The 25961-nt window shown below is 59.5% G+C and overlaps 11 protein-coding genes across 11 annotated transcripts; 7 read left to right on the forward strand and 4 right to left on the reverse strand.

Annotated features, from left to right (window-relative positions):
• Positions 1-204: 204 nt before the first annotated feature.
• FA10DRAFT_249245 (hypothetical protein) lies at positions 205-1105 on the forward strand. Its single transcript, XM_025519527.1, has 3 exons — positions 205-276; positions 341-404; positions 471-1105. The coding sequence occupies exons 1-3, from the start codon at positions 242-244 to the stop codon at positions 618-620; spliced, it is 249 nt and encodes an 82-aa protein (XP_025378295.1). The 5' UTR covers positions 205-241; the 3' UTR covers positions 621-1105.
• FA10DRAFT_299740 (hypothetical protein) lies at positions 799-3415 on the reverse strand (the record flags this gene model as incomplete). Its single annotated transcript, XM_025524756.1, has 2 exons — positions 3209-3415; positions 799-3147 (listed from the first exon to the last, which is right to left on the reverse strand). The coding sequence occupies exons 1-2, from the start codon at positions 3374-3376 to the stop codon at positions 799-801; spliced, it is 2517 nt and encodes an 838-aa protein (XP_025378296.1). The 5' UTR covers positions 3377-3415.
• Positions 3416-3574: 159 nt separating this feature from the next.
• Positions 3575-4313, forward strand: FA10DRAFT_249251 (putative small nuclear ribonucleo protein E). The gene is made up of 4 exons (XM_025519528.1): positions 3575-3828; positions 3893-3980; positions 4050-4078; positions 4152-4313. The coding sequence occupies exons 1-4, from the start codon at positions 3703-3705 to the stop codon at positions 4173-4175; spliced, it is 267 nt and encodes an 88-aa protein (XP_025378297.1). The 5' UTR covers positions 3575-3702; the 3' UTR covers positions 4176-4313.
• Positions 4314-4354: 41 nt separating this feature from the next.
• FA10DRAFT_299742 (hypothetical protein) lies at positions 4355-7111 on the forward strand (the record flags this gene model as incomplete). Its single annotated transcript, XM_025524757.1, has 2 exons — positions 4355-5171; positions 5229-7111. Exons 1-2 carry the CDS (start codon positions 4844-4846, stop codon positions 7109-7111), a joined length of 2211 nt encoding a protein of 736 aa, XP_025378298.1. The 5' UTR covers positions 4355-4843.
• Positions 7112-7432: 321 nt separating this feature from the next.
• FA10DRAFT_264986 (Noc2-domain-containing protein) lies at positions 7433-9761 on the reverse strand (the record flags this gene model as incomplete). Its single annotated transcript, XM_025520870.1, has 3 exons — positions 7433-7503; positions 7534-9216; positions 9315-9761. 3 exons carry the CDS (start codon positions 9759-9761, stop codon positions 7501-7503), a joined length of 2133 nt encoding a protein of 710 aa, XP_025378299.1. The 3' UTR covers positions 7433-7500.
• A 200-nt stretch (positions 9762-9961) lies between these two features.
• Positions 9962-11167, forward strand: FA10DRAFT_299744 (hypothetical protein). Its single transcript, XM_025524758.1, has 3 exons — positions 9962-10048; positions 10119-10555; positions 10626-11167. Exons 1-3 carry the CDS (start codon positions 9994-9996, stop codon positions 11073-11075), a joined length of 942 nt encoding a protein of 313 aa, XP_025378300.1. The 5' UTR covers positions 9962-9993; the 3' UTR covers positions 11076-11167.
• A 204-nt stretch (positions 11168-11371) lies between these two features.
• On the forward strand, positions 11372-12607 carry FA10DRAFT_264988 (hypothetical protein). Its single transcript, XM_025520871.1, has 2 exons — positions 11372-11984; positions 12051-12607. Exons 1-2 carry the CDS (start codon positions 11565-11567, stop codon positions 12504-12506), a joined length of 876 nt encoding a protein of 291 aa, XP_025378301.1. The 5' UTR covers positions 11372-11564; the 3' UTR covers positions 12507-12607.
• Positions 12608-13230: 623 nt separating this feature from the next.
• On the forward strand, positions 13231-14882 carry FA10DRAFT_228291 (putative nicotinamide mononucleotide permease; the record flags this gene model as incomplete). The annotated part of the gene is made up of 4 exons (XM_025518744.1): positions 13231-13320; positions 13392-13520; positions 13578-13847; positions 13920-14882. The coding sequence occupies 4 exons, from the start codon at positions 13231-13233 to the stop codon at positions 14880-14882; spliced, it is 1452 nt and encodes a 483-aa protein (XP_025378302.1).
• A 3549-nt stretch (positions 14883-18431) lies between these two features.
• Positions 18432-21339, forward strand: FA10DRAFT_60071 (hypothetical protein). The gene is made up of 5 exons (XM_025525595.1): positions 18432-18471; positions 18544-19410; positions 19488-19985; positions 20059-20793; positions 20865-21339. The coding sequence occupies exons 2-5, from the start codon at positions 18615-18617 to the stop codon at positions 21221-21223; spliced, it is 2388 nt and encodes a 795-aa protein (XP_025378303.1). The 5' UTR covers positions 18432-18471; positions 18544-18614; the 3' UTR covers positions 21224-21339.
• FA10DRAFT_264992 (hypothetical protein) lies at positions 21089-23591 on the reverse strand. The gene is made up of 2 exons (XM_025520872.1): positions 21273-23591; positions 21089-21198 (listed from the first exon to the last, which is right to left on the reverse strand). The coding sequence occupies exon 1, from the start codon at positions 23561-23563 to the stop codon at positions 21455-21457; it is 2109 nt and encodes a 702-aa protein (XP_025378304.1). The 5' UTR covers positions 23564-23591; the 3' UTR covers positions 21089-21198; positions 21273-21454.
• A 177-nt stretch (positions 23592-23768) lies between these two features.
• FA10DRAFT_60121 (MFS general substrate transporter) lies at positions 23769-25955 on the reverse strand. Its single transcript, XM_025525597.1, has 7 exons — positions 25878-25955; positions 25328-25802; positions 25045-25267; positions 24612-24965; positions 24232-24547; positions 23992-24157; positions 23769-23924 (listed from the first exon to the last, which is right to left on the reverse strand). Exons 2-7 carry the CDS (start codon positions 25703-25705, stop codon positions 23856-23858), a joined length of 1506 nt encoding a protein of 501 aa, XP_025378305.1. The 5' UTR covers positions 25706-25802; positions 25878-25955; the 3' UTR covers positions 23769-23855.
• Between the last annotated feature and the right edge of the window lie 6 nt (positions 25956-25961).

The raw sequence follows: 25961 nt of genomic DNA on the forward strand, positions 1-25961 counted from the left end.
TTTTTTAGAGCTCGTCGATCAGAGGAATCTTATATAAATACTTCAAAATATTAATACTTCTTGAAGCCAAGGCCATTTGAAATATCGAGGGCTGTAATTCGTCGAGCGCACGCGCCCCCCCTTTGCTTTTTTGCCACGAGGGCGGGCGAGCGAGCGTGCGAGAAACGCTCTTTCTTCGGTCTCAAACGGAAGAGGCGCTCAAACACACACACTCTTCCTACCCACGTCAACCACCGCAAACATGTCGAAGGTCCGCTCTGCGTTTATGAAGCACTGGTGAGCGAGAGGTCCTTTGTTGCTGTTGTGGTGAGCAGGCACTGACGCAGACGACGGCCCACAGGTACTCCGTCGAGGTGCTGCCCATCTATGTCATCACGGGCGCCGCCGCCGTCGGTGCGACCTGGGTGCGTCTCCTCTTCCCCTCTCTTTCCCTTTGAATGCAGTCCCCCCACTGACAAGTGAGATAACAGTACATGACCCGCCTCGCGCGCGGCCCCGACGTCGTCTGGGACCGCAAGAACAACCCGCAGCCGTGGCAGCACGTCGAGCCGGGCACCAACACCAAGCTCATGTCTGTCAACCAAAAATTCGACAAGCAGTACAAGCGCGACCGCCTCTAGTAGTGTCGTTAGACGTCTCGCCGCAGAAGGGCATCATACGCCCCAGGAGCGGTGGAGAGACAACACACACACAATGTAGCAGGAGGAAGTGTGGCAGAATGGATTTCATTCACCTCGGCGGGTTCTGGTGGTGGGCGCGCCTGATTGTAAGATTGCGTGTGGGTTCATGATGCAAGAGCTACAAGATGTCTGCGAGGCGCTTGGCCAGCGCGAGTCTGAGAATGTCGAGCCGCCGCGTGGATGCCTGGACGTCAAACACATCCCCTTTTCCTTCCTCCTCTTCTTCCCCTTCTTCCTCGTCCTCTTCCTCCTCTGCCTCTGCCTCCTCTACTAGCCCCTTTTGCCCTGCCTGTCCCTGACTCTGCCGCTGTCCCTGCGTCTTTGCCTGCCCTGCTGCCGTGCCGTTGGGCGAGGGCCCCACGAGGAGCCGCTGGAGCGGGCCCAGGTAGTGCCTGGCCAGGCGCTCGTGCCGGCTCGAGGCGGCCATGACGACGTCGAGGATGCGCAGGAGCTCCATCGTCTCGTCGTTTGTGAAGCCCTGTTGCTCGTCCTGTTCTTCTTCTTCTCCCTCTCCCTCTCCCTCGAGCCCGTCGGAGCCACGCATGAGCAGGGGGATGGCGTCGACGAGGAGCACGGCATAGAATGGCTGCGGGCAGCTGTCGCTCGACAGCATCTCAACCAGCAGCGCGCCTGCCTCGGCCGAGCGCCGGGCCGCATACAGACGGTGAAAGTCGCGGTACTGGGCCAGGAAGGCAAGCCGGGTCGAGAGCGCGAAGCCGAGCTGGGCATCTGCGTCGTCGTCGGCGGCGGCGGTGTCTGTGTCTATATCGCCATCGAGACCAGCGCCACCCGGCGCGAGGAGCGAGGGCGGCATGGCGTCGACGAGGGCGCAAAAGGCGTCTGCGCCGTCGCAGATGTACACGTCGAGGATGCGTGCGACGATGCGGCGGATGCCCCGTGCGTCGTCGGCACGCCGGCAAAAGGCGACGGCCTCGCCGTAGCGGCGGCGCGCGAGGAGCTGGCGTGCGACGCGGCTGCACACGCGCCGGGCCTCGCGCTCCATGCCGTGCTCGCGGCACGCCAGCAGCACCTCTTCGATGCGCGCCACCTCGTCGGATGCGCTGCGGCGGCGCTGTGCTTCCTCTCTCTCGCGGCGCACTTCTCCATCCTCCTCATCATCGTCCATCATCTCCTCGGCGCGACGCTGCTCGGCCTCGAGCTCGTCGATGGGTCTCGGCCGAGCCCGCGGGCGCGCCGCCACGGCGTGCGGGCCCACGAGGTCGATGGAGACGAGGATGGCGGCCATGCGCCGGCGTGTGCTGGCCCTGTCTGCCTCGCTGCCGTCGCACGTGGCGAGGTAGTCGATGGCCATGCGCCAGAGGCCCTGGTCGTCGAGGAGCGTCTCTGCATACACGGCCACGAGATGGTTGCGCTCGTGAGCAGCACCCTCGTCGAGCACACCCGCCTTGGCGACGAGGTCGGCCAGGTGGGCGGCCAGCCAGGGGTCCACACGCGTGGCTGCCTCGCAGGCCTTAGACACATCGCCGCGCGCCAGGGCCGCCTGCACGGCATCGCCCGGCCGTCGCGCCTCGTCGACAGAAAAGCGGCCCAGGATCGCAGCCATCGTCTCGGGCACGTCGTCACGCTTGAGTGCCGGCTGCACGAGCACGCCCCACGCACCCAGCGCCTCGGTCCAGTTCTCGCACGCCTCAAAGACGCGGTCGCGCACGCCGGCCATGAGCTCGACGAGGCAGCGGAACTGCGCCTCGAGCTCCAGCCGCTCGTCCTCGACGTCGTCGCCGTCGCCGTCGCCGTCCTCGTCGTCTGCGCCCCTGCTCTGGCCCAGCTCGCGCTCCATGTCGTCCATGTCGCCCTCGAGGCCGGCGAGGAGCGCGCGCACCTGGCCCAGCCAGCGCCGGTGTGCGGCCAGAAAGTCGTGCTCGAGCGCAAAAGAAGTCGAGCGCGGCAGGCTGGCAAGCAGCTTGGCCACACGGCTGGCCACACCCCGCAGCGCATGCGACGGGTGCGACGACGCGAGCGAGCCCAGCAGCGAGGCGGCCGTCGTGTGGAAGCCGCGGAGGACGCAGCGGAGGATGTAGTCCCAGTAGGAAGGGTGCTCGTACGGCACGGCCGCCTGCGCAATCGCCTGGCCGTCTTCGGTGCGCGGGGCGAAATCAAACGAGTTGAGCCAGTGGAGCACCTCCTCGCCCACCACGCCGGCGCCCCGGCCGTCGACGGGCAGGTACAGCGTCTCGGCCAGGTGGAGCGTCGTGTGGATCGACTGGCTGAGCTCGAGCTCGCGTTCCTCTTCTTCTTCTTCATCGTTGTCGTCGTAGTCTTCGCCTCCGCTTGTCCTCGCAGCGACGGCCTCCATGTACCGCCGGATCGCCTCGCGGTAGAGGCCGCTGATGCGGTGGTAGTACTGCAGCGTCTGCGCGGGCGGCACAAGGCCCGGCTTGCTCGCCCGCTTGCTCTCGGCTGCGATGCGCTGCAGCGACGAGAACACGGTGTACGTCTGCGCCAGGAGCTGGCCAGGGGAGGGCACGGTCAGCATCGTCGCAAGAGAGTGAGCACAGTCACGCGCTCACATCGATCTTGTCGTCGGTCGCCCAGTCGCCGGCGAACCAGCCCCGCAGGTTGGCTGTGGCTGTGGCTGTGGCCGTGGCTTGTGTGGCACTAGCACCACCGCGCTTCGAGGGCCCCTCGCCGGTGTCGATGGCCGACGGCGGGCGCGCAGCAGCAGCAGCAGCGACCATGTCTGTTATAGATCGAGCCTCTGTCAGACGAGAAGAAACGGCCGCCGTGGAGAGACGCGTTGATAAAAATAAAAATAAAAGTAAAGAAAAGTGAGACGAAGCCCCGGCCGAGAGAGAGAGGGAGAGTTGCGCGCATCCGTCTCGCACTTCTTCTTCCTCGTCGCATCACAATCTCCCGCTCGCGTCTTTAGTCAGGGGAACAAGCAACGAGGGCGAGCCGCAAGTAAGAAAAGGAGGCCGGGTCAGATCCAGAGGGCCAGCGTATTGGCGTTCGCATCTCGTCTCGGGAAAAAAGGAAGGCCAGCGAGGCGGGAAGGTGGCCCAGCATGTCGTCGAAACAAAAGGTGATGGTGCAGCCCATCAATGTCATCTTCCGCTACCTGCAGCAGCAGACGCGGGTGAGCCTCTGGCTCTATGACAACGAGGAGCTGCGCATCGAGGGCAAGATTGTGGTGCGTGTTGGCTGGCTTGCGATGAGAATAAAAGCAAGGCGCGTGGCTGACAGTGTCTGTGCAGGGCTTCGACGAGTTCATGAACGTCGTCATGGCCGAGGCCGAGGAGGTGCCGATCAAGAAGGAGTCGGCTGCGCAGCGAAAGACGCTGGGTGAGATGGTCCTGCTCGACGTGATTGGCATTGATTGACTCGACTGACTCTGAAGTGCTTCTGTGCCAGGACGCATCCTGCTCAAGGGAGACAACATTGTGAGATGCCCTGCGCAGACGCCTCCCATCAGAGACTGTCGCACTAACCTTGCCTTCCTCTTTTCTGCTGCAGACGCTCATCCAGCCCGCTCTGTAGCCGCGTCTTCTTCCCAGGCGCGCTGCCGGGCTCTGAAACTGTACACTAGTCGTAATCACACGAAGCTTCTTCTTTCATGCCGCTTCTCGGACCGTAGAGCCTGGTGTCCCATTCGCGCGCTTGACGCACCCACCGCACACTGGGGCGATTGATTTCCCTCTTTTTTTTTTTTTTTTTTTCCCTCCTGCAAATTTCATCTCGAGACTAAAGTTTCATTCATAAGACGCAGTTCCTCAACGCCAAAACCGCTCCTTGTTCCTGCCCCACGCACGCACGCAGGCACAGCTCAGCATAGCATAGCCGCCGCGGCCGCGAAAAAGACGCAGGCGGGGTGAACACAGCCGCACTGCGTCCGCTGCTCGGCCAGACGACATAGACAGGCGGACAGAGAGAGGGAGAAAGCGGGCCCGGGCGGCGCCTGTCGGACGAGAAATTTCAAAGATTGCGAGGGGAGATAGAGATACGACGACGGGGAAGCCGAGTTCAAGGCAGTTGGCAGGTCATTTGCCATAAGTTGATTGGCAAGGCGATTGGCGTGGCGATTGGAAGAATCGATTGACGAGGCGATTGGCAGGTTGATTGGCTGGGCGATCGGCGAGGCGAGGCGAGGCGAGGCAAGCGACTGATCGGCAAGCGAGGCGACAAGACAAGGAGGACCGAGCGTACACATGGCGTCCTGCTGCTGTCCCGCGCCTGCCGCGCTGCCGCCCAAGCGTGATGTCGACGTCGATGACACTGACGATCGCGAGCGAGTGATGGCGAAAGAGCAACAACAAGCAAGGAGAGTGGCTCCTGCGGCCATGAAGCAGGAGGCCGACGAGCACGAGCACGAGCACGAGCAAGAGCAGCAAGAGCGCGAGGCGGCAGGCCAGCAGCTGCTGCCGGTGCGCAAGGCATGCAACCTGTGCCGGTCGCGCAAGGTGCGCTGCGACCGCACGCCCCTCGATGCCGGTGGCTGCGCGCGGTGCCGGCGCGAGGGCGTCGAGTGCTGCTACGGTGCGTTGTCATCCTCCCTCCCCTTCCCTGCTCTGTTTGCTCTGCTCTGCTGACCAGATGGCGTGCGCATGGCTTCTTCTGCAGCGACGAGGGACCCCATCGGCCGGCCGCGCAAGAGGAAGCCGTCGAGGGACGCCGATGCATACGACTATGGCTATGCGGCGCTGCCCCCGCCATCGCTGGCAGGCAAGGCGGCCAAGCGCATGAGCCGATCCACGACACCCGTGGGTCTCGTCGCCTCGTCGTCGCCGCCTTCTTCCTCTACCTCCTCCTCCTCGTCCTCGATGCTGTCCTCGGCGATGGTGTCGAGCAAGAGCAGCAGCAGCGGCGGCTCTGACCACACCGTGACGCCCAGCTCCTCCATCGACGCACGCGGGCTAGGCCGCCGTCCAGCAGGAGCAGCAGGAGCAGCGACGGTGAGCACGATGGCGAGCACGACCGGCGACTCGCCCACGCTCGTCGACCTCGGCCTGGCGGCATTCCTGCAGAGCCTCGACACGCTGGAGCTGAATGCCGACGACGGCCTCACGCCCCACATGGTCCAGGGGCTCCACCACGCCAGCCTGCCGTCGCTCGGCGTGCCCGGCCTGGCGATGCAGCAGCAGCCGCAGCAGACAATGCCCGTTGATGATGGAGGAGTAGACTCGTCGCTCAGCTTCAGCTCGCTCTTTGACCCCCAGGTCAGCACCTCGTACGCCGTGCCCGCCGACCTGTCGTGGGCCGATCCGAGCTGGCTGCTCAACTCGGACCTCTTTCCCGCCGTGCCTGGCCCGCCCGGCCAGCCTGGCCAGCCTGGCACGCCTCTGCTGCCGTCGTCGTCGTCGTCGTCGCCGTCATCTGCGCAGTCGACCGCAGCCCCCTTTGCCGGCACGGCCATGCCGACGGCACCGTTGCTGGCTTCCACAACAACAGCAACCCCCGCCTGGCCAGACATGGCCTGGCCCCGCGGCACCGCACAGGGCATGGGCCAGGGCCAGCTGCGCACCCTCGACGGCCGCCTCATCCAGGATGCCGCTGCCGAGGCCAGCGCTGCCAACACCAGCCCAGCCAGCGGGGCAGCCAGCCAGCAGCGGGGCCCATGCCCAAAGACGGGCGAGGCCTCGTGCTGCTGCTCGGCGCCCTCGTCTGCCACTGCGCCCTCGTCTGCCACTGCGCCCGCCTCGTCTTCCTCGTCTTCCTCCTCCTCGTCGCGCGTCCACTGCGTGCCCAACCCCACGGGCAAGGGCTGCACCTGCCTCTGCGACGTCTCTGTCTCGCTCATCAACGTGCGCGCCACGCTCCGGGCTGCGCGCGACGACTCGCCTTCGGCCGAGGCAGGCGCCAGTAGTGCAGCCGGCACAGGCACAGGCACCGGCACAGACACAGACTTAGCCACGCATACATCCTCGTCCTCAGCCACGCACAGACCAACCTCGTCGTCGTCGACGACGCTCCAGCTCACGCTGAGCGCCTCGCAGGCCGTCGCAGCCCAGTGCGCATGCAGCGCCTCGTGCCCCACGTGCCGCTCTGACCCAAACACGTCCCTCTCGGCCTCGCTCCTCGTCTCGACGGCGCTCCAGATCTACGTCCGCGCCGTGCGCACCCTCCGCCAGGGCTTTGGCGGTGGTGGTGGTGGTGGCAGCGGCGCAGAGCCACACGACCAGTGGGACGTCAGCATCGGCGGCTACCGGCCCAAGCGCGACAATGCGCGCCGCATCGCCCTGTTTGCCATGAAGCTCGAGCTGCGCGACCTGCGCGACGCCATCGCCAAGGTCGCCCGCGCCGCTGCGCCCGAGACAGCGGTGACGGGCAGCTATACCAGCAGCAGCAGCAGCAGCAGCGCGGCAGAACTGCACGCGCTGCCGCACATGAACCCCATCGACCAGATCGTCATCCGCAAGCTCCACCTCCAGCTCGGCGACCTCCTCGCCACCGTCGAGGGCCTCGAGGAGCAGTTCTGATCTCTCATTCCACTGTAGCAATAGGACTCCCTTGTAGACCACCTCTCTTTCAATTTACTCTTTTTCCCGCCGTGTGTCTGTTTGCCTCCCTCTCTCCCCCCCTCTCTGGCCTGTCTCGCCGTCTGTATGCACCTGTCCGCAGTCTGTCTGCCCGTCCGCCTCTCTTCAGATGCAGGTCCTACGCTCTCCCCGTCGCCAGGAGCAGCCTCACCGTCAGTCTCATAATATTTCCCAAAGTAGGCTGGCACATCAGTCTCGCACCGTCTCTCAGAGGATGGCCGCATCAGTCTCATGCCGTCTCCGCGTGACAAATCAATGGACAGCATCGATTGCAGTTCTCGCTAGTGTACACATGCGCTCAGAGGAAAGGTGAAATGGCGCCGGCTGGTTCACTCGTCATCATCATCATCGTCGACCTGCACCGCAGCGGCGGCGAGGAGGTCGCGCTTCTGCTTGCGCACCTTGCGCGCCAGGCGCAGCGCCACCTCGAGGGGCGCCTCGCTGTCAGCAGCTTCATCGGCCAGGAAGCGCTGCACGGCCGAGAGATCGTTTGGCGCAAACTCGACGTCGGCGCGCCTCGCCTGGATCCACTGCGCATTCTGCGCCGCCTTGTCGAGCACGCCTCGCACCTGGCTGGTCCATGCTGCATTGCCGCCGCCGCCGCCGCCGGCCTGGGCCTTGGCAGCCGTCTTGAGGAGCCGGCGCAGCTGCACGGTGGGCGCGACAACGAGCTCGGGCAGGGCGATGCTGCGGGCCTGGCCGGCAAAGAACTCGAGGAGGAGGTGGGCGGCCTCGGCGGCGACCTGGTCGGCGTAGGTGCGCGTGCGCACGTAGTTGGCCGGCGCACGCAGCGTCACGTCCAAGTTGAGGGGCGCGAGCGTCGAGGGCTTGCTGCGCCGCTGCAGCTCGGGCGCATCAAAGACGTCGACGAGATAGGGCGCCAGGGGAATGTAGACGGCGGTGCGCTGGGCGAGGCGCAGGAGCGAGGCGACGACGTGGAAGCGAAAGGGAAAGTAGCGCGACGTGGGCAGGAGCCGGAGTGCGCCCGTGGCCACCTGGACGAGCGGGTAGAGGAGCGGCTGCATGGGCGACGGCGACGGGTCGTTGCGCTCGACGGCGCACGTCTGGCCGAGGACGAGGGCCCAGAAGTCGAGGCAGTGGAGAAACTGCCAGTTGTAGACGTGCTGAAACGACTCGCGCGTCTTGGCCTGCAGGCACGCACGCAGGTGGATGGCCAGCTGGCGGATGAACCCAAACGCATGCTCGTAGCTCGCGCCCAGGTCGAGCGCATACAGCTCCGAGGCCGAGTTCTTGAGCAGGTTGATGCTGTCGAGCGTGTGGATCGTCGTCGTCTTGCAGTTGCGCACCAGGCCGTGGTAGGCGCCGCGGAGGCAGACGTCGACGACGGTGGCGTCGCCCGCAGCAGCGATGCGCCGGATGGCGAGAAAGGCGGCGATGCGCACGTTGGGCGCCGCGCTGGACCACAGCTCGAGAAGGATCTTGATGTGCTCGCGGCACAGGCGCCGGTGCGGCACCAGGTAAGGGACCATGCGCACACTCTCGGACACGCACGCATACACCGTCGCCGGCTCCGGCAGCGTGCGCAGCAGCTTGTGCAGGCTCACAAAGTAGCTCTGCACCGAGCGCTGCAGCGCGCCGTACTTTTTGCCGTTTGTCGGCAGCTTGTACTTGCCCGAGCCCGGCGGCTGTTCGCGCGCAGGGATGTGGTGCTGCAGCACGACGGGCACGAACTTGAGCGTGGTGACGACGAGCTTGTTGAACACGGCGGCCTCGGTGACGACAAACGAGGGCCCTTGCTGCTGCCGCCGCTGCTGCTGCTTGGCCGCCTCGTCGGCCTCGTCGCCCATGTCGGCGGCGGCACGGAAGGCGAGGAGGAGCCGGCGAAAGGCGCGCAGCGAGTGCGTCTGCAGCATGCTCTTCTGCCACTGCCTCAGCATCTCCGACGTCACCACGGCTGCCCCGTCGTCGCTGGCCTTGTTCTTCTTTTTGCTTTTGCTGCTGGACTCAGCCTCGTCCATTTCCTCGTCCTCGTCCTCGTCCTCCCCGCCAAACTCGAGCAGGTCCCGGTCGTTCTCCTGCAGGTACTTGAAAAAATCCGGGTCGCTCTTGGCCAGCTTCTGCAGGTCCGCTGCATGCGTCTCTCCCTCGTCTGCGTCGGGTCAGCACGGCTCTCACGTCTCACAGCCAGATACGATTCGCAACACCCACCATCGGACAGCGCGTCAATGTCTTCCAGCTCTTCGTCGTCTTCCTCGTCATCTTCCCCATCCTCGTCATCGTCATCATCATCGTCCTCGTCCTCGTCGCTCGCCAGGCCCTGCTCAAAGCCGCCGCCGAGGAAGTCATCAACCGACATCTTGCCCTTGCCCTTGCCCTTGACATCGCGCCTCGGCACCTCGTCGTCGTCGTCGTCGTCCTCTCCCCCGCTCAGCCCCCGCCTGTCCTCCTGCTCTTCGTCATCGCCCCCGTCGCGCCTCGTCGTCGTCGCCGCCAGCCCTCGCTTGCGGTCCTTTTGCTGCTTCGACCGCTGGATCGCCGCCGACTTCTTCTTCCAGTCGCGCCGGTCCTTGATCGTCTGCTCCAGCTTGTTCTTGACAAATTTTTTGGTGCGCTTCTGCTGCTTGGCCATCGTGCCGTCTGCTCGAAGAAGAAGAAGTGCTGATGGACCGAGCCCGACGAGCTGTTCCAACCTTTTTTTTTATATATATATTTTTTTCTTCTTTGCTGAAATTTTTAGGCGCTGCCTTCGTTGCTTGCTCACGTGCAGAAATTCAAGCGCCCAACTGGAACAGGAGCCGTGCGCCAATGCTGCTCTTTCTATCAACGCAGCCAGCCGCCAGATCGAGTCCACCAGCCGCAAGATGGCGGCCGAGCGACGCAACATTCACGTCTTCTCAAAGGGAGAAGAAGTCGGCGGTGAGTGTCTGCTGCTAGTACGGAGCTGAAGTTCATGAAAGCTGAAGGAGATTCTTCTCCTCCGTCATAGGCATCTGGCAGCACGGAAACGTGTCCAAGAGGCGCTTTCGGGAGTGGCTCGACTATTGCTGGCACTTTGAAAGGGAGGGAAAGCCGGTCGCATGGAGCCTCGCCGAGCGATGCGAGCCTGGCAGCGTCCAGGAGCGAAGCGTCGTTGGCCCGACCTTGGACCGAACAACGGCCGACGAAGCAATGCCCACCGGCACTTTTGACGTGCTCACCGACGGTACGTGGGAGCCGGTCGACCACAGCAAGACGCCTCATCGTTATCATCCTCGCACGATTAGCTTGAACTCGTCGTCATCGAGCAGGAGGAATGCCACATTCGCCGACCGTATCCGTAAGAGGGACCAAAGGTGTCTAATCACCGGATTTGAGTCTAATCCCGGTGGACGGTCGAGGGCGCTGCAGGCCGCCCACATCTTTGCGAGGGCGCACCTCGATCGCGTGAGTGTATCACTGGCTCGTCGTTTGGATTGGTGTTTTGTTCTCACACCAAATCTCTCCCCTTGTCCAGTGGCGCGCCTGTGGGTTTGACCGCCTTGTTGAGGACACGGATCGCCACATCGGCAACGCCAAGATCGACTCGGTCCAGAATGGCTTGCTCCTCCGCGCCGATGTGCACAATAGGTTCGTTGATCATGAAATTGCCGTCGACGTCGACAACGGCTACGCCATTTACGACTTCAGCCGAGCTGGTTGGCAGCACGGCGAGCGCCTCGGTCTCGACCACCTCGAGCCGGGATCGAGTGAGAGGCCCCTCGACGCCCTCTTCCGCGATCACTTCTGGCAGGCCGTCCTGGCCAACGTCAGGGGTGCCGCCAAAGTGTACGACGACGAGCCGCAAGACGATTGGGCAAATCCCGACACGCTGTGCCTCGACAATGACGCCTTGCATAAGACCGACAAGGGCCGCCTCAGGCTCGAGCTGGAGCTGGGCAGCCGACTCAACCACCTCATTTCTTAGTTCGGAACAGCATTTCATTTGTACTGTACTGTACGCATATTTGTTTTATCCATAGAGACAGCCCACGGCCTAATGATATCCTTAGAGACGCCTCTGCTGGAGGGAGCACTGACAAGTGATTGAAGGAACACTGAGAATCGGGCTGACTTTCCCTCTCGGACTCTTTTCTTTTAGCCGTAATTCCGAGTCGTTGATAATCCTTCATTATAGGTCACGCCATGTGGCTTCAACATCGTGGCTTGCTCACATGAAGAAATCCAAGCGCCCGACTATAGGAACAGGAGCCGTGCGCCGCGCTCTCAGTCAACTCAGCCCGATCGAGTCCCACCAGCGGCAAGATGGCGGCGGCGCGACGCAACATTCACGTCTTCTCAAGGGGAGAAGAAATCGGCGGTGAGTATCTGCTGCCCTGCTCGCTAGCACAGAGCGCAAGTGGATGAGGGCTGAGGGAGATGCCCCTGTGTCATAGGCCTCTGGCAGCACGGAGACATGTCCAAGAGGCGCTTTCGCCAATGGCTCGGGCACTGCTGGCACTTCGAACTGGACGAAAAGCCCGTCGCGTGGAGCCTCGTCGAGCGACGTGAGCCTGGCAGCGTCCAGGAGCGACGCGTCGTGGTGGGCCCGGTTGGAGACGAAGCGGCCGACGAAGAAATGCCCACGGGCACCTTTGACGTCCTCAGCGATGGGGCCTGGCAGCCAGTCGACCATGTCGCAACGCCCCATCGGTATCATCGTCGCACGCTCAGCACGAGTTCGTCGGCGTCGTCAAGCACAACGAGTTCCACGTTCGCCAGCCGCGTTCGTGCGAGGGACCAGAGGTGTCTGATCACCGGAGAGACGCCTTTCAGCCCGACGGGTTGGGCGTCGTTGCAGGCCGCCCACATCTTTCCGAGAGCGCACCTCGAACGCGTGAGCAAAGTCAGAGGCCCTCCCTATGCTTTCTGCTGATGCAACGTGCTTGCTTCCCTTCTTCAGTGGCGAGCGTGTGGCTTTGGTGACCTTGTTGAGGACACGGATCGCCACATCATCGGCGAGGCCAAGATCGATTCGATCCAGAATGGCTTCCTCCTCCGCTCCGACGTGCACGACCATTTTGATGCTCACCACTTTGCCATCGACGTAGACGGCGGCTACACCATCTACGACTTCAGCCCCGCTGGTCGCATGCACGGCGCGCCCCTCGATCTCGACCACGTCGAACCGGGATCGAGTGAGAGGCCCCTCGACGCCCTCTTCCACGATCACTTCTGGCAGGCCGTCTTGGCCAATGTCAGGGGGGCCTCCGAAGTCGATCCCGACGACAAGCCAGAGGACGACTGGACGAATCCAGACATGCTACGCCTCGACAATGATGCACTGCACAAGACCGACAAGGGCCGCCTCAGGCTCGAGCTGGAGCTGGGCAGTCGTCTCAATCACCTTGTTTCCTAGTTCAAACAGCATTCCATTTGTACGCATAGTTTTATTTTTTACATAGAGACATCATCCCACGGCCTAATGATATCCATAGAGACACCGCGCCGGACTTGCGAAATTAATAGGACTGCATCCATGGTTTTACCGGCGGTTCTCCTCTCTTGGCTTGCCGCTGGGGCCTTGTTCCTTGCTCAAGAATCCGCCGCTTCGACACGGCTGCATTTTCGACCTCGCAAGCCGATCGAACCCTCGACGTGGGGGAAGAAAAGAAAGGGAGGATTAATGCGGGTAATCTCAATCTGAAGAGTGCATGGGAGGCTTGGACGTAGCGTGGGGAACCACTTCCCTTTGATGTCTATCCCCACTCTCTTCCCCTTCTTTGCGTCCCTTCATCTACACAAACGCTTGAGGCGACTGCATACGCCTCACAGCAGAACAGGACACGATGTCAGACGAGAAGCAAAAGGTCGCGTCGCCGCTGGCTGCGTCGCCAAAGGCTACGACGCCGACAAGCGAACAACGCGACAAGCTCGACAGCGGGGGAGCTCATAAGAAGAAAGACGAAGACGCCGACGATGGAGCGGAACATGCCGAAACAGGGCTGAAGAAGAAGGACGAGGAAGGATCGGGCCGGGTTGGGGGAGAACAGGTGCCGGTGGCCGGGCCGCGCCCTCGGGGAAGGCGCGTCACCACGATGACGGTCGACGTTGATGGCGCCGAAGACGTGCAGGTCGACACAATGCCAGGCGAGGTAGCAAAGGAGATCGAAAAGCTCAAGGTGCTTCCCGTAGAGGACCTCAAAGCCGAAGAACGTCGGCTGCTCCGCAAGGTGTGTCTGACTAGACTGCGTATGGATGAGGCAAACTGGCAGAGAACTCCTCACTTACCTCCCCCTTCCAGCTCGACATCCGATTGATGCCGACTCTGTTTGTGCTCCTCATCCTCAATTACCTCGACAGGAATGCTCTCGCCAGTGCACGCGTCCAAGGCATTGAAAAGGACCTCAGGATGAAGGGCACCGACTTCAGCGTGGGTCCATGACATCCCCTTGCCCTTGCCGATCACTGACCACGTTGCCCCTGCCAGACTGCCATCAGCATCCTATTCGTCGGGTACATCCTTGGCCAGCTGCCCGCTAACCTGATTCTCTCCCGCTCTCGCCCCTCTGTCTTTCTGGCGGGCTTCGTGGCCCTCTGGGGAGCTGTGTCGGCAACGACAGCAGCTGCAGACTCGTACGCGCACCTCGTCGTTATTCGCTTCTTTCTCGGCATCGTCGAGGCCCCTTACTTTCCAGGAGCGCTCTTCCTCCTTTCGTCGTGGTACACGAAGCGCGAAGTGGCGCTGCGCACTGCCCTTGTGAGTCATGAGTGCGAGAGAGAAGGTGCCACCCTGCTTGCGTCCTACTGAAACCCCCTTTCCCCAAAATAGCTCTATTCGGGCTCCTTGCTTGCAGGCGCCTTTTCTGGTCTCATTGCTGCCGGCATTCAGGCGGGGCTCGACGGAGCCCACGGTCTGCCAAGCTGGCGGTGGCTGTTCATCATCGAAGGTAGCATCACTGTCGGCGTCGCCCTCGTCGCCATCTTCATCCTGCCCGACTACCCTGCCACGACACGGTGGCTTTCGCCGAGAGAGAGAGCAGTCGCCCTGTACCGCCTCGAGACCGATGCGGGCGTGAGCGACCACACACCCAACAGCAGCCTGATGCGAAACCTCGTCCTGGCCCTCAAGGATCCGAATCTGTACCTGCTCAGCCTCGCTATGGTCTGCAAGACGACCGCAGCAGCTGTCACGCAGTTCATCCCCACCGTCGTGGCGACATTCGGCATGTCCAAGGTGGCGACGCTGCTCCTCACTGCACCGCCCTACATCTTCTCCATGATCATCTCGCTGCTGGTCTCGCGGCTGTCGGATCGGGTGCCCGAGCGGTGCGGCCACGTCTGCGTGCCCCTCGTCTTTGCACTGGTGGGCTTCATCATTGCAGCTTCCACGACGCAGACGGCGCCCCGCTATCTCTCCATCTTCCTCATGCTCGGCGGCATCTATGGCAGCTACAACGTCGCTCTGGCCTGGATTTCGTCCACTTTTCCTCGGCCAAAGGAGAAGCGCGCAGCAGCGTACGCCATCATCAATGGCCTCGCCAACCTGGCCCAAGTCTGGTCCCCTTACCTCTACCCGCAGTCCGATGGCCCGCGCTACATCAAGGCTTTTTCCGTAAACTCGGCCATGCTCTTCCTCTGCATCGTCTTCAGCCTCACCCTGCGCTTCTATCTGAAGCGGGCAAACGATCGCATGGACGAGAGGGCGGCACAGCTGCGCCAGGCCGGTGTCGCAGAGGAGGAGGACGATGAAGCGGAGGGCGATGCGGTTCTCAAGATTCGCTACCTCTTGTAACAAATTTCTCCCTCGTCTTCTTGATTTAACACACATTTGCATCCACTCGAACTCTTCCTTTCGCGAAACCGAACTTTCACACTGTGTTTAGCGAGAAAGGGGGGGCTCGAAACACGTACTCAGCTGCAAGCAAGTGCTACACAGTAGTGAAAAGGTGGAAAACTAACGACTGGGCTGAAGTTTGCGGGCTGAATCGCGGGCTGACCTGATTGGAGTGAGATACAGTTTTTTTGTCGGTTGGCGTTTGGCTGGTCAGACCCCCGCGGCTAGCTTCATGATGCCCCGAAAGGCTCGGGGAGCGTTCGGAGCGATGTCCAAGCATTTCTACATCTAAACAAGAAAACAGAGAAGCAAGTGGGTCGTGGTATAAAGTGTGAGCCATAGTCAATAAGCATGACGAGGGAGAGGAGGACAGTGAGAAACCGAAGTCATTCCGAAGGGGTGCTTAAGCCCCATGGTCAGGACAACGTTCAAGCCCCCGTCTTCTTTCCGGCGGTTGCGCATCGGAGGAAAAGCGCGCAATCGCTGCAACCGAGGACAGAGAAACGACCTCTGGCATGTACCCTTTCAGCCTGCGCCCTTGTGCACAAAGGTATATAAAGCCCGCCTTCTTTTCTGCTCCCTTCCCCTATTGTCCCACAAGAAGACACATCTATTCCTCTTCCTACTCTCATCAGGAGAGGAGGAAATGTTTCAGTCACGCCAGGTGCGGGCTGGCTTCGGAACTCTGCTGGCCTCGGTCTTGCTGTGAGTTATACACGTCCATCTCACTCCAGCGCGTTTGCTGACTCCTTTCTACACGCCTCTCAGTCTCACAGCTGCTTTCAGTGCTTTGGTCCCTGCAAGTGTTCTCCCTGGTGGAGACATTGGTAGGTATACCGTCACGAGCGTGGACAACACCGTCCGGACGCACTCTTCTACAGAAGGACAAGTCAATCTTCGCTTCGCTCCGTCCGAGGCTCACGTCCAAGCTCTCGATGAAAACCGAGTCGACGCGCGTTTCAAATCCTCGTCGGAGAACGAAGTCTCCTTTAATGAGACTTACGGGCACCAAGGCGACGACTTGCGCTGGCTGCAACGCTCTATCGAAAAATCGGTCGGACACGAGCAAGGATCCGAGCTACAGCCTTTGGCAAAAAGAGGTTGCTGTCAAAGTCATTCAGCGTCACCACAACTGCAATCGTCGTCGAGTTCGAGTCAGGGGACACACGACGCAGTGACAGGGATGGGCAAACAAAGTCAAGAAGGGGAAGCACAACAGCAATTATATCAGTTCCAGAAGGAATTTAAGTGGGGAGAACAAATGATGAATCTTCAAACCAGTAAGTGACGCGCTTTCGTTGGACAGGCGATCAGGCTGAGGACTGACATCATGTGCGCTTATTCGACGCAAAGTCGATGTCAATCTAGTTCTCGACGATACTCTCGCGGCTCATTTTGAAACCGAGCTCAGGTCTTTTGCTACCAAATCCAACTACAACGTCGTGAATTATAAGCAAGGGGGAATGTCTGTAAGTTGTCGCTTGGAGCCAGCCTTGAAGAGCCATGGCGAGACCAGTGGGTCCGGAGATCCTCCCCGGACGTCAATCTCGAAAGAAGCCACTTCGGAGAGCGAAGAAGTCTTTGAGAGGCCCACGGCTACCTCTGAATCGAGGACCGAAAAAAGAGCTCTTGACGCTTCAAAGAAAAGGGAAAGCGACATACACGACATTCGTTGCCTGTCTGAAAGGTCAAGCGGAGAGGAGCAAGGTATGTTCGGTCAGCAACATTTTGAGAAAAGGGGTTGCATGGGTAGCAAAGCGGCATTACCAAAGACACCATCGACGGAGAGACCATCAGTGCCACCGAAACAAGCGTCGTCGCCGGTGCCGTCAACGCCAACAGAGCCACTGGTACAAATGACATTTGATCCCAACGAAGCGCAAACGAAACTCCTTGTCGAGGAGGCCAAGGAGGATGCCCAGAAAGAATTTGACAAGTGGCATAAAGACTGTTTGGGTCGAAAGCTGAACGCATGCGAAAACTGTAGGTGTAGTTCTTTTTTGTTCGATCCGCGCAGCGAAGGAGTAGGCTGACATCCAAAGTCCGCCGCTCTGCGCAAAGATGCAGTGGTGGCGGCATTCAATGACGAGCATGCGGCGAAACATTTCGGACTTTTGTTTGAGAAATTTGTGCAGCAGCATAAAAATAAGGAGAAATTCGTTTTCAGGATCACTCCCAAATCGGGCGTGCACAAGGAACCTCACGGCGATTACGTGTACAGGCGTATTCTAGATCCCGTTGCAGGCGAGACCTCAGAGGCAAGCACGTCCGGCACGGCAGACAAAGCTTCAGCTTCTGGCGGACCTCCTTCGCGAGACAAGGCGAAAGTCAGGTTTGAGATCGAAGAGGTACATGAAAGGCGATCTCTCTCAGTAGTCGCAGAAATGAAGATATCAGCTTGTGGACGGAAGAATGGAAGATGCGCTCAAGATACAGACGAAAGTATCGAGCGTCCACAAATCTTTCTGCAAAGACGATCCTCGCGAGAAAAAAATTACTCACTACTCAAAGCGAAAAGAAGAGCTCTCGGCGCCTCAGGAAGTGGGCAAAGTGGCACCCACGATTCTCATTGCTTGGTTACAAGGTCAAGTGAAGAGGGCCAAGGCACGTTTGATCTGCAGCCTTTCGAAAAAAGAGGTTGCAAAAATAGCAAAGCGGCATCACCACGGTCACAGGCGTCATCGGCGTCTCCCGAGCCACCGGCGCAAACGTCAATCGGATCAGGCAGTGCGTTGGAGGCATCGGCGTCACTCCAGCAACCGGTGCAACTGTCATTCGTAGCAATTGATGCGTTTAACGAGGTGGATCTCACATTAGCGGCTTTGAACGAGCTCACAGCGGAACGCCAGCGGCGCCTCCAAGGTCAATTGAGTGCGGCTAGAGTGTGTAGGTGTAGTCCTTTCTTTCTCGGATCGACGACAGCAGAATAGAGCTGACTTGCTGTCTCCACCAGTCGGAAGCGCCGAATGGATCGCATTACTCGAAGGCTACGACGTAAAGAGAGCAAGCCATTTCGATCATGTGGTCAAGGATTTCGTGAAGAGGACTTATGGTACCAGCTTCCAACTTGAGACGAGCATTTACAGGCTTGTTGAAGGCCAAATTGAGTATCGGTGTCACGTGAATTTCGTTGCATCTCAGAGACCAAGAGCAGGCACGTTTGCCAAGGCACACTCTTTTCCAGTTCAGGGCGCAAGTAGTTCGCGAGAAAAGGAGAAGGTAGGCAGCTGGGGCACAGAGGAACAGGAGAAGAGAGACCTCTCCGTCGTATCAGAATCGAAGGGAGCACCTCATCCACAAGCCTTGCTGCAAAGGCGAGCCTGGCGAGGGAACAAGGATTCTCTCGAAAGGGAAAGGAGAGCTAATGGCACCTTTAACAAAGAGCCACTCAACATACACAATGATCATTGCTTAGGCGAGAAGTCAAAGGAAGAGCAACACGGTTCGCTCGAGCCGCGGCATCTCAGAAAAAGAGGTTGCCTCCATAGTAAATCGGCGTCACCTGACCGAGAACAAGGAGAACCCTTCCAAAAACCTTGGAATTCAGGTGAGCTGAACAAAGATGCCGAAGAGACGGCAGAGCGAGAGTTTCAGCATCACAAAGGAACCATTTCAAAAGATATGGACGACGGACGCGAAAGTAAGTGTACCACTCGGGCTGTGAGATTAGTAGTAGTTTAGGCAGCAGGAATGAGGGCTGAACACTGTCCTGACGAAGCGGAGCTCACAGTGCTGATAACCCACCGCGTAAACGATTTTCTCATGCCGCTATTTGAGGGACTTGTTTACGAGCATAATAAAAAAGCCCACGAGCATGATGAAGAAGCCAACAAGCATGATGAAGACGCCAACAAGATCTACAAAGTTTTCGCGGAATGGCGAGAAGGAGAAGGTTTCAAATACACGGTTAAAAAGGTAGAACAAGAGGCAAGCGAGTCCGTTGAAGGAGCGAGCGGATCCGGCACGGCACACGACTTCCCAGCTTCGGATGCACCTGTTTCGCAAGGCAAGAAGAAAGTAATAAAAACCTTATACGAGATTGACGAGGAGACCTGGGTGAGAAGGGCCCTTGCAGAAGGCTTTGAAACGAAGGAAGCAAATGGCTATCCTCAACATGAAGTTGGCAAGCATCCAACAGCCTTGCTGCAGAAGCGAGCCCTTCGGGCCTCCAACTCGGACGGGCGCTCAACGCGCCCTGCTTCGACTTCCACTGATTCGAACCGCAATCAGAAGGATAAGTCGTGCGGCGAGGAGCACGGAAGCAAGCAGCAGTCTTTGGAAAAAAGGGGCTGCGTCCAAAGTCGGACGACTTCTCCGCCCCGCGGCCAATCAACAACACCGCTTCAGCCAGGACAAAAGCTCCCGGATCTCAGCCCCATCGATTGGACAAAAGATCAGGATCAAGCTGCGGAGGGCTCCGTCAAAGACTTAGTCAATGACGATTACAAGCAAAGGCTTGAGGCATCAGTGAATGCGCGCCAAAGTAGTGAGTAGGCACGTTGGTGTCGAGTTTATGTACAAGAAAGTAAAGCTGAAAAGTGCTATCTGTTGCGCCCTGCCAAGTCGTCTTTGACCACGTATTCACCCTTGAACGGGAGGCACTTTATTTCGATGTTGAGGTTGAGGCCTTTTATGAGAATCACGAGAAACTCTACAAATTGGAAGGGAAGCAAATTGCCCAGCTTGACGGCGGGGATTGGTCTTATAAAAATCACATGGTCCTGCGAGAAGGAGAGGCAAGTGGGTCCGGGACGGCACACGAGCAACCTTCGTTGGCAAAAAGGGGGTTTACCCAGAGTAGACCGGTACCACCGCCTCCGAGTCAAACGGAGTTACCGAATCGTGGACAGAGTTCACCCGTCCGTCGAACGACGTCATCGGTCCATCGACGAGAATTGCCAGTCCGCCGGTCGGAGTCAGCAGTCGGTCCACAGACGCACAGACAGTCTAAAGAGTCGGAAGAGGTGCAAATGATTTCCGAAGCCGACGCTGCTGCCGATACGTTATTTACGGAAGAAGTCAGGCGCTCTCTCGAGGAGAAAATGAAGCATAGAACCACTTGTGAGTCTCCTTTTCCGTCAGAAATAAGTAGCAGAAGGAAAGTTGATCTATAGCCTCATTGCTCGGCGCAAAGTTCTATGGGGAGCAAGGCTCGAAAGCTCCTCCTTGGCAAAACGATTCGATCAGGAGCTTCGCCATCTGCTCAAGACTGATTACAAAGACTTCGAGTTTGTGTATCCGAAGGAAAAAAAATCCTTTGTTGGCATACTTCGCGGCCTTGACTATAGATGTCTTTTACGACCCCGCACAGGTAACAAACCTGTGGCAAGCGGTGCCGAGACAACATCAGGTATTACTTTGCCTGGCTCACAGAGGCAAGAAGGAGAGCCGTCAACCTCGTATTCTCCAGATCAGTGGAACAGGAGGTCCACCGCAGAAGCAAGTTCGAGCACGACCCGTGGACGGCACTGCGCCGTTCGAAATGGGGTCAAGTCCCACGCGCGTGCACCAGGCTCACCGTCATCCGAGGGCCGCAAATTTATCTCCGGTAGCCACGCGCGACTTTCCCCCGACCACCACCCGCTGCGCCACGACAGAGGTGCAGCACTGGGAAGCTCAGCAAAGAAGCCAGCCAGAAACGAGAAGGGGTTCGAAACGCGCTTCGCAAAGAGAGGGGCCTGTTGCTCGAGTGATACAGTGTCGGAGCCCGTGTCGGAGCCCGTGTCGGGGCCTGTGTGGCAGCCACCAGACCACTCAGTTGCTGGAACTGAGTCGGTCGGTGGACTCGACGACCCATTCGAAATCTGGAAGAGCCAAAATACACGGGAAATCAAGACCGCAATTGAGAATGCAAACCAGAATAAAGAGGGTACGTGGGTTGGCATCGTCAAAGAAGAGAGAGAGAGAGGAGCTGAAAGAGGTGATTCTTGCGTGCTCCAGCCATACTCAACGTGGAATCTCCGTTTGATGATCCAGAGACCACCAACAAATTCAGGACGGATGTCTGGTCCTGGGCCAGGAAAGAGCGATTCACAATCTTGAAGGAGCGCAAATCACGACGTACTGATCTTGGTCCTTATCGTTATAGGGCTACTTTACAGACGGACCCGTCGATGGACGCGACCTGTTCCGAAACGGCAGAAAGGCCTCGAGAAATGCCCCCTCTAGAGACGGACGACGAAGAAGAAGGAGAAAGTTCGACACAGGACCGATCGAAGGCTTGGGCCACGTCTCCCAGTCGAGCGACAAAGGGGAAAACAACACCTAGTCGGAGCTTGCGCAAGAGCAGGGGAGAGTAAAGGAGGCTCAGCAGGATCCAAGCTGGTCCATTTGCGAGGTAAGCCTTACAGGTCGCGCGCACAGCACTCGTCAAAGTGGCTGAGCAGGGTGGCAGAGTGCAGATTCGTAGTTACTTTGCTTCTTCCCCCACGACATCGCCTCGCAAGAGGTCCATCATGTATTCATTCTCTTTCTCGATCGCCTCTCATCGCTCGTGCCAGTCACGGTGAAATGCCATTTTAAATCCCGCCCTACGAAGAAAGAAAGCGCTGCAGGAGCGCCTCGAGGCTCGTCGGGCTAGTCGGCTGGTTCAGCGGCGAGTCGAAAATGTCTGGCCACTGCTCGAGGCCCGAGAGCGGTGGGCGAGGTGGCACGACGAGGTCAAAGTTGTCGAGCAGGCTCGCAAAGTGATCCGGAGGCAGGAGTGGCTCGTCGTGTCTCTGCGGCTGCTGTTGCTGCTGCTGCTGCTGCTGTTGCTCCCCTCCCCAGTCCTCGCTGACCTGAGTCTCATCTGCGAGGACGACCTGAGTACGGCCATGGGCTCCTTCCGTGACCCCCCTGCTCGAGGACAGGGGAAGCCGGACGACCATGCCGGTGCTCCTGCCTGCCAGGTTGGCCTCCTGCTCGGCCGCCTCGAGGGCCTTTGCGAGATCGGAGACGACTTTGTAGACGACGTGGTCGCGGTGGAGCCGCCGCTGGGCGTCGGTCAGGCGCTTGAGGACGGGCTTGATGGTGCGGAGGACCTGCTTGCTGCTGCAGCCCTCGAGCGAGGTGCCAAACAGGCCGTGGGCCTTGATGAGAAAGACGACGGCGGCAGCGGCGCGCGCATGGACGAAGCTGGCCAGCGTCTCAATGTCGCCGGGCTCCTCGACGAGGGCATGGAGCATCGCGTGGGCATGCCGGACGGCCTCGAGGCCCACCTTTCGGCGCTCGTGCACGAGCAGCGCTTCCTGCCCCGTCGCTCCCTGCTGCGCAAAGAGCGTCGGTCTCTCCCCAGGCGGCGCACGAAAGGCGGCCGAGTCGAGAAAGTGGACAGAGAAGTGGTAGAGCAGGGGCGAGGCATGCGCACCGCCAGACCAGCGCTGGAGGACATCGGAGAAGCGGTCGCGGAGCTTGAGGTATTCCCAGTCCAGCGCTCGATGTGGGTCCGTGTCTGTGAGGTCGATGACGTCGTGGAGAATCTGCCAGAGATTCACTTGGGCAATCAGGCTGCCGTCCTCGCCCACATCGCCGACCCGCCGCCGCCGGTCATCGAGCCACTCGTCGCAGCGCCGGACCACGGCGTGCTGCCGCGTCATCGGCGGTCGGCCGTACGGGATCGAACACTGGTGGTCGGCAACGTAGATGAGGTAGTAGAGCCGGGCCTCTTCGTAGGCCTCGTCAGTGTCACCCCGTGAGTCGGCCTCGCGCCTGTAGGCCTCATGGAAGCCGCGTTCCGTCGAGATGCGCACTGCCGTGCCGACAAGGATCCAGCTGACGTCAGGCAAGAAAGTGGCGCCCACGACAAGGGACCGAACGTCGTCCAGCGTCTGCTCGCGCGAGAAGGCCTGTGTCGAGGCCAGCCGGACGAATTCACGGTAGACGAGCGAATACATAGAGGGGCGGGAATGGAGCGCGGCAACGGAGAGCAGCGAGAGGAGCAGCAGCGACGAGCTCCGACGAATCCTGTCGACCAGTCCAGCCAGGTCTCCAGTCCCCGCAGACTGCCTCCCATATGCGCGCGAGACGATTCCACATACGCGCTCGTCCATGTGTGCGAGGTAGAAGCCCACTAGGTCGATAGCCACTTCCAGCGGCACGAGGCCCTGGGAGATGGCGTCGGTCTCGCGCTGCAGCCTCGCCCTGAGGGGCAGCACCGACGTTGGATCTCCCTGTGTAGTGCCCTCCTCTTCGGATCGGCCATTCTCACTCAGGCCTGCCTCTTCCTCTTCCCCTTCCTCTTCTTCCTCTTCTTCGTCCTCTTCCTCATCGCTAATGGCGCTCGATGAGCCTGTCACCGACACCCTTCGTCTCCGCCTCTTTCGAGGTGGTCTCTCGTCGTGCTCATCACCCTGCACCATGCCGACGCGCTGCACGAGTGCGCGCACCGTCTCCTCAAGCCTACTGATGCGCTCCTTGGCGTCGCGCCGAAAGGTGGCATCGTCGTCGAGGATGCTCTGCAGGCTCCGGTTGACCTTGCACGGCAGGCCACGCTTGGTGCACCGCACACACGTCTCGCGGCCCTCGTCGAATGTGCACCGGATCTTGACCTTGCGGCACGCCTCGCACGCCTTGACCTTGCGCGTGATGCCCGCCGCCGCCGCCGCTGCTGCAACAGCTGCTGCCGCTGGCGGACTCGTCGTCGCCGTCGTCGGCGCCATTGTCGCACCCCTCCCTCGTCGTTTGTTGCCGATCTATGTTGGGCGGGAGCCGTCTCGACGAGTCCGTGCGCGCAAAATTTCTTTTAGAGCTCAGGAATTGCACGCGGCGTGCAAAACGTGCAGATATTCAATCCCGCTTGGGCAAGTCATTCGGAACCTGGTCCATGGCCCGACCATCATTCACTGTCTCCCACTCGAGTGAAATGGCGTCAATGCATCTAGTTCAGAAGTTGTAAATTGTAGTTGTGATGGTCTCAAATCTATATGAGGTACGGGCATCCTCTCTTCCATTTTAGCTCGTGAAGCGGCTCTTGGCTCGGATCTTTGGGCCGTACTTGTAGAGAACAAATGGGACCGGAACCTAAGATAAGGGGAAACACTCAGCTCGACGCCCTTCTTGAAGGTGTAGAGAATTGTAGACGACTCACCATGAGGCAGTTGAGACCAGCGAGAAGCGCCACAGCGCCCGTGTTGCTGAGCCTGTGGGCCATCTGCACGGCAAAGAGGGGGAAACCGGCGGCGAAACAGCATCTCAACATGCTGTTGGCGCCCATGGCTGAGGCTGCGACGGGACGCCAATTTGCGACAGTGTAGCTGTACACAATTTTCATGTTAGGCACCACGACGACAGCAGACGATGCGGCGATTCATGAGAGGTCACAACGCACCTAAAGACAGAAAAGAAGACGTAGAGAACGCCAATGCCATATATGGTCGAGCCAATGATGGGGCCAATCCAGTGAACATTCTCGTAGGCCGTGAACGCAAAGATAAAGAGCCCCACAGGCGCGAGCAATGCGCCGGCCATGGCGGGCTGCAGACGAGCCTCGGGTGGGGGCATGCCCGTCTTCGGATCGGCGGCCGCTAGGAATCTGTTGCGCCAGAAAAACATGGAGCAGAAGCCAATAGCGTTGGCTACGAGCAAGCCCAAAAAGGAGAGGCCTTCTTGGTAGTCGTTGAAGCCATGCAGACCGAACACGAGAGCTGAGTTGGGTGCGATATTCTTAGCTATGTGTTGCTTGCCAGTCAGAACACACAACATACTCACGGAAAAACTCAAAGAAGAGGTAGATGATTCCCAGATGCAAAGCGCACCAAAGGCAGAGAATCGTCAGCATGGGCTCCAGTGCCAGAAGCATTGGAATCTTGGCCATGTTGACGCTGATGGTGTTTATAACTGATTGAGTTGCCATGTATTCTTCGTGGCTGGTTGTGTAGTCGTGCTGGCCACCAGACTCCCGACGCAGGCGTCGCGCCCGATTGACGAGGACGATGGGTCCATAGGTTTCAGGCGCAAAGAAGAAGATGGCGATGATGGCTAGGAACGACCAGATCGTCTGGACCCACAGTGTCCACCGCCATTGCGAAGAGAACTGCTTGATAAATCCACCGTAGACGGGCCCTTTTTAATTGGAGAAGAGGAAGGAAAGGACCTACGTCAGCATCTGAAGCAGACGAGAGCTACCAAAGTTATAACCCACCGAGGACCGGGCCGAGGAAAGTCATGCATGTGAATGCGGCCATCGGCAAGAATGTCTCCTTAGGCTTGAAGAGGTCCGAGACGGTGCCACCAGCGACGCTGAGAAAAGCGGAGCCGGCGAAGCCAGTGAGGAAGCGGAAGATGAAGAGGACGGGCAGGTTGTTGGCAAAAGCGACGGGAAAGCCGAGGAGGAAGAACGCAAGGAAAGAGATGAGGTAGATAGGCTGGGCAGCAATGTCAATCAGCGCTGCACGAGAAAGGCATGCGGGGGCTATTCTACTCACTCTTCGACCATAGAACTCGGACATGGGGGCGACAAGGAGGGGACCGAGGGCCAGACCAAGGACAAAGAGGGACAGGGACAGGATGGACACCTCAGGAGAGGCGTGCAGGTCCTTTTGGATGCCCTCATATGCCGATGCAATGACGGACGAGTCGCAGGTTACGTTGAGGCAGCTAAGATTGACGATACCGAGAATCGTGTATTTTTTCCACTTGGGGAAATTGAGCGGGTTGTCCCGATCATCGTCGCCATCCCATCCGACGTAACGATCCTCTTTTCCTTTAGAAGTGGAGGGGCTAGCAGCTGACTTTTCGACATCATCGCTGCGTGGAATGTCGCCCAGCGACGGGCGCTCGATATGTGTGCTATCCGAAGGCATGGCCAGAGAAGGCACCAATTACGAGGAGTGGTCTTGGTGATGCGTGGAAAAGAGAGAAAAGGAACAGATGCTCTTATTTATTTTGGTGAGCGCAACTCTTCAATAGCTCCGAACACTGGTGAGCAGAGAGCAGATCTGTACGAGAATGTAGGCTTCTATTTCTGCAGCTCACTTTTTGAACGGGACTAAGCCCAATTCCCGTGCTCCGCCTGCTCTTCTCCGACAATTTCGTCGGGAATCGACAGAGGGGTGTCGG

Source organism: Acaromyces ingoldii (genome assembly GCF_003144295.1).
Source record: "Acaromyces ingoldii strain MCA 4198 unplaced genomic scaffold FA10scaffold_2, whole genome shotgun sequence".
Lineage (NCBI taxonomy): Eukaryota > Fungi > Basidiomycota > Exobasidiomycetes > Exobasidiales > Cryptobasidiaceae > Acaromyces > Acaromyces ingoldii.

Excerpts from the sequence above, each read along its gene's own strand:
- FA10DRAFT_249245 (XM_025519527.1), top strand. The coding sequence starts at position 242 with ATGTCGAAGGTCCGCTCTGCGTTTATGAAGCACTG. Across the intron at positions 277-340 it reads TCTGCGTTTATGAAGCACTG|GTACTCCGTCGAGGTGCTGC; the intron begins GTGAGCGAGAGG and ends GACGGCCCACAG. Across the intron at positions 405-470 it reads CCGCCGTCGGTGCGACCTGG|TACATGACCCGCCTCGCGCG; the intron begins GTGCGTCTCCTC and ends GTGAGATAACAG.
- FA10DRAFT_249251 (XM_025519528.1), top strand. The coding sequence starts at position 3,703 with ATGTCGTCGAAACAAAAGGTGATGGTGCAGCCCATCAATGTCATCTTC. Across the intron at positions 3,829-3,892 it reads GCATCGAGGGCAAGATTGTG|GGCTTCGACGAGTTCATGAA; the intron begins GTGCGTGTTGGC and ends GTGTCTGTGCAG. Across the intron at positions 4,079-4,151 it reads TGCTCAAGGGAGACAACATT|ACGCTCATCCAGCCCGCTCT; the intron begins GTGAGATGCCCT and ends TTTCTGCTGCAG.
- FA10DRAFT_299744 (XM_025524758.1), top strand. The coding sequence starts at position 9,994 with ATGGCGGCCGAGCGACGCAACATTCACGTCTTCTCAAAGGGAGAAGAA. Across the intron at positions 10,049-10,118 it reads AAAGGGAGAAGAAGTCGGCG|GCATCTGGCAGCACGGAAAC; the intron begins GTGAGTGTCTGC and ends CCTCCGTCATAG. Across the intron at positions 10,556-10,625 it reads CGAGGGCGCACCTCGATCGC|TGGCGCGCCTGTGGGTTTGA; the intron begins GTGAGTGTATCA and ends CCCCTTGTCCAG.
- FA10DRAFT_264988 (XM_025520871.1), top strand. The coding sequence starts at position 11,565 with ATGTCCAAGAGGCGCTTTCGCCAATGGCTCGGGCACTGCTGGCACTTC. Across the intron at positions 11,985-12,050 it reads CGAGAGCGCACCTCGAACGC|TGGCGAGCGTGTGGCTTTGG; the intron begins GTGAGCAAAGTC and ends TCCCTTCTTCAG.
- FA10DRAFT_60071 (XM_025525595.1), top strand. The coding sequence starts at position 18,615 with ATGAGGGCTGAACACTGTCCTGACGAAGCGGAGCTCACAGTGCTGATA. Across the intron at positions 19,986-20,058 it reads AATGAAGCATAGAACCACTT|TTCTATGGGGAGCAAGGCTC; the intron begins GTGAGTCTCCTT and ends CTCGGCGCAAAG. Across the intron at positions 20,794-20,864 it reads TGCAAACCAGAATAAAGAGG|CCATACTCAACGTGGAATCT; the intron begins GTACGTGGGTTG and ends TGCGTGCTCCAG.
- FA10DRAFT_264992 (XM_025520872.1), bottom strand. The coding sequence starts at position 23,563 with ATGGCGCCGACGACGGCGACGACGAGTCCGCCAGCGGCAGCAGCTGTT.
- FA10DRAFT_60121 (XM_025525597.1), bottom strand. The coding sequence starts at position 25,705 with ATGCCTTCGGATAGCACACATATCGAGCGCCCGTCGCTGGGCGACATT. Across the intron at positions 25,268-25,327 it reads CCGAGTTCTATGGTCGAAGA|CCTATCTACCTCATCTCTTT; the intron begins GTGAGTAGAATA and ends ATTGCTGCCCAG. Across the intron at positions 24,548-24,611 it reads CCTCTTCTTTGAGTTTTTCC|CTCTCGTGTTCGGTCTGCAT; the intron begins GTGAGTATGTTG and ends CACCCAACTCAG.